General features: G+C 38.7%; 2 protein-coding genes across 2 annotated transcripts; both read right to left on the reverse strand.

Moving 5' to 3' along the window:
* Positions 1 to 396: 396 nt before the first annotated feature.
* On the reverse strand, positions 397 to 2,462 carry LOC138901569 (uncharacterized). The gene is made up of 3 exons (XM_070189341.1): positions 1,602 to 2,462; positions 712 to 1,232; positions 397 to 514 (listed from the first exon to the last, which is right to left on the reverse strand). The coding sequence occupies exons 1-3, from the start codon at positions 2,460 to 2,462 to the stop codon at positions 397 to 399; spliced, it is 1,500 nt and encodes a 499-aa protein (XP_070045442.1).
* A 248-nt stretch (positions 2,463 to 2,710) lies between these two features.
* LOC117279670 (uncharacterized) lies at positions 2,711 to 3,091 on the reverse strand. The gene has a single exon (XM_033659224.1). The coding sequence runs from the start codon at positions 3,089 to 3,091 to the stop codon at positions 2,711 to 2,713; it is 381 nt and encodes a 126-aa protein (XP_033515115.1).
* Positions 3,092 to 3,647: the final 556 nt, after the last annotated feature.

Genomic DNA, 3,647 nt, shown 5'->3' on the forward strand with positions numbered 1-3,647 from the left:
GTTGTAGACCTTGTACGATTTTCTTTGTGAAGAATACCCAAGAAAGATTCCTTCATCACTTTTGGCATCAAATTTTTCTAGTGCTTCCTTACCATTATTGAGAACGAAACATTTGCAACTAAACGTTCTCAGGTGAGTCATCTTGGATTTTCTCCCGTACATCAATTCATATGGGGTCTTGTTTAAGAGGGACCTAATCATGCACCTGTTTATCAAATAGCAAGCAGTGTTGACCGCCTCTGCCCAAAAGCATTTTGGTACACCACTGTCAATTAGCACCGTCCTTGCCATGTCTTCGAGAGTCCTATTTTTCCTCTCCATAATATAATTTTGTTGGGGTGTTCTGGGAGCTGAAATATTATGACTTATACCATTTTCAGCATAGAATTCTTTGAACTAGGCATTGTCGAACTCTGTGCCATGATCAGATCTTATGCTTACAACATTATGGTTCATCTTCACTTGAATCTGCTTCACAAAGGCAGCAAAGACTCGAAAAGTTTCATCCTTGGTTCTGAGGAACAAGGTCCATATGAATCTAGAGTAGTCATCAATTATGGCAAACATATACTTCTTTCCTCCTCTACTGGGCACCCTCGTAGGTCCACACAAATCCATATGAAGAAGATCAAGTGGCCTCGAGGTGCTTACTTCCTTTTTTAGCTTGAAGTAGGACCTGACTTGCTTTCCTCTTAAACATGCATCACACACCTTGTGATCCTTGAACCTTGACTTAGGCAGCCACGAACTAGGTCCTTCTTAACCAGCTTGTTCAGCAACGAGAAACTTGCATGTTCGAATCTTCTGTGCCACAGCTCAGCATCATCATCAACAACACTCAAACATGTAAGATCCCCACTATTCAAGGACTCAAAATCAGCAACGTAGATGTTTTTGAATCTTTTTGCCATTAAAACCACTTCACCAGTCACAAGATTGGTGATTGTGCAAGTCTTTGATAAGAATTCAACTTTGTTTCCTTTGTCTAGCATTTGACAAACACTCAATAGGTTGTATTTCAGGCCATTCACATAGTACACATTCTCAATCGAGTGAGTGGGTGTCTTCCCAACTCTTCCAACTCCTAGAATGTATCCCTTTTTGCCATTGCCAAAGGACACACTCCCACCTTGCAGGGCTTTGAGTGAAAGGAAATCATCAGTGCTTCCAGTCATACGCTTAGAGCAACCACTATCCATATACCATCTTTGGCTGCTTCCTTTCACTGCTCCCTGCATAAGGAAATCAGAGATTAGACTTAGGAACCCAAACAAGTTTTGGTCCCTTGTAGTGAGGAAAAGGGCAAATTAAACTTCTTCTTGTCCAAGCAGGCATCACACGTTTTTTTTATTGGAGGGACCAGGTTCCTTAGCAGTAGGTACTTTTTCAACAAAAACTTTATTTTTCTATTGGGACTGAAATCTAGCTTTACATGATTCTTTAAAGTGCCTAGTGTTACCACAGTGAGTGCAAAGCTAGTAAGGAGATTTTTCCTTTTGGAACCCAATTCCCTACATGTTCCTCCCTTTACTTTTATATATTGCAGTGATTGTATCAGAGGACCAAGTCCACTTTAGAGATTTATCTAGGTCATTTTTAACCCTGCCTAGATCTTCCTTAAGTTGTCTATTTCTCTCAAGTTCAGCACACAGACTCAATTTCACTATTTTGTGCTCATTTTTGAGTTTAAGGTGTGCCTCACTTGCCACTTCCTTACCTTTTAAAGTGTTTCCAGAACTACTTTCTCTTTTTAATTCTTCTACTGTTACTTTTAGATCCACAACTACTACCAACAAGGCATCTCTCTCATGCTCTACGTTTTTAATTTTCTCAGTTAGAGCATCATTTTCTTTCTTTAAATACTCAATGGTTTCTTTTAAATCAACCACTACAACTACCAAATTATCTCTCTCATGTTCTACCTCTCTTAGTTCCATAGTTAACCCATTTTTATCATTGATAAGATTATGATAAGCATCAATCAGAACATTAGCTAAGGATACAAGCTTCTTTTGGGAAAAAAACTTCAAATTTCTTTCAATGTCTAGAAAATTTACCTCATCATTATCTTCATCCTCGTAAGATTTACCCATCGGGGAAAAGATGGAGACATATTCAGCTGCTTCACTTTCAACTACCATCATAGAGCTCTCGTCTTGTTCATCATCTCCCTCAGATTCACTCGAGGAGTCTCCCCATGCAGCAAGAGCTTGTTTCACAACAGTGTCAGCAACATCTTTTCTCTTGCATTTCCTGTCAAGAACCAGGTTCCTCTTGGTTGTTTTGTCTATGTTGTGCTTGTACTGATCTTGCTTGTGGAGAGGACAATCTTTGATGAAATATTCTGGCTTCCCGCATTTATGACACAAGTCATAGCCTTTTGATCTACTGGAGCTGCCCTTTTTCGGAATGCCTCCATTTCTGCGAACCATTTTCTGAAATCTCCTTGTCAAATAGGTCATGTCAGCATATTCACCACTTGAATCATTATTGTCTTCATTGAGTACGAGGTTCTTTTACTTTTTGGGTTCTCTTCTTTCATAGTCCTTCTTTTTCTTCATTTCATATATCTTCAGATTTCCAATAAGTTCGTCAATGGTCAACTGTTGCAGATCTTTTAACTCTATGATAGCATTGACTTTGCTTTCCTAAGAACCAGGTGATATACTAAGTATTTTCCTGACAAGTTTGTTCCTTGGAATGATCTCTACTAGAGAGTGGAGCTCATTGATGATGGAGGTGAATCGAGTATGCATGTTCTAAATGGACTCATCATCCTGAAGAGTTCATACTCAATAGTGAGCATGTCGATCTTTGACTGCTTGACTTGAGTTGTTCCTTCATGTGCGGTTTGGAGATCCTCCCATATCTCCTTGGTAGATTGACAAGCAGAAACTTTGTTATACTCGTCTGGTCCAATACCACAAACGAGGATATTCTTTGCTCGGAAAGCTTTCTCTATATCTTTGCGGTCGGCATCATTGTACTCCTTCCTTGTCTTTAGAACTGTCATTGCTGGCTCGCCAATGGTCTTCATAGGGACGACGGGACCATCACATATGGCATCCCAAAGCTCTAAATCTTCAGCCATAATAAAATCATGCATCCTTGTCTTCCACCATCCGTAGTATTGTCCATTGAATCTTGGTGGATTCTTTCTAGGTATTAGACTTATAGAAAGAAGCTACTCTAATACCAATTGATTTAAACTTAGAGTCCACCAAACTGTATAGAGAACCTGGTTGTCTATCAGTTTCCACAGAACACACACACAGAGTAATAAATAAATGACACAACATTGTTTTACGTGAAAAACTTCTAGCTCACGAGATTAAAAACTACGACCTATACTCGTAGGATTTTAACTTTACTAACCGAGCAAACTTTAGATTACAACCTATAGTAATCTAGGAATTATCCTCTTAATCCCTCACCTACTTGTAATAACTCTATTACAAGCCTCTTTGTAATAACTCTATTACAAAGCTCATACTTTGACTAACTCTAGACAAACACAAACACAAAGTTTATGTTTTTACAAACGATGTCCTACACAATGCTTCTAACTAAGCTGAGTAGGAATTACAAGTAAATAACTCTAACAAAGATACAACAATACTAAGGATATATGATAAACTCAGTATTCG

The sequence above is a fragment of the Nicotiana tomentosiformis genome, chromosome 11, assembly GCF_000390325.3.
Source record: "Nicotiana tomentosiformis chromosome 11, ASM39032v3, whole genome shotgun sequence".
In the NCBI taxonomy this organism is placed as follows: Eukaryota; Viridiplantae; Streptophyta; class Magnoliopsida; order Solanales; family Solanaceae; genus Nicotiana; species Nicotiana tomentosiformis.

Excerpts from the sequence above, each read along its gene's own strand:
- LOC117279670 (XM_033659224.1), bottom strand. The coding sequence starts at position 3,091 with ATGGCTGAAGATTTAGAGCTTTGGGATGCCATATGTGATGGTCCCGTC.
- LOC138901569 (XM_070189341.1), bottom strand. The coding sequence starts at position 2,462 with ATGACCTATTTGACAAGGAGATTTCAGAAAATGGTTCGCAGAAATGGA. Across the intron at positions 1,233-1,601 it reads TTAAGGAAGATCTAGGCAGG|GGAGCAGTGAAAGGAAGCAG; the intron begins GTTAAAAATGAC and ends TTCCTTATGCAG. Across the intron at positions 515-711 it reads CAAGGTTCAAGGATCACAAG|AACCAAGGATGAAACTTTTC; the intron begins GTGTGTGATGCA and ends CTTGTTCCTCAG.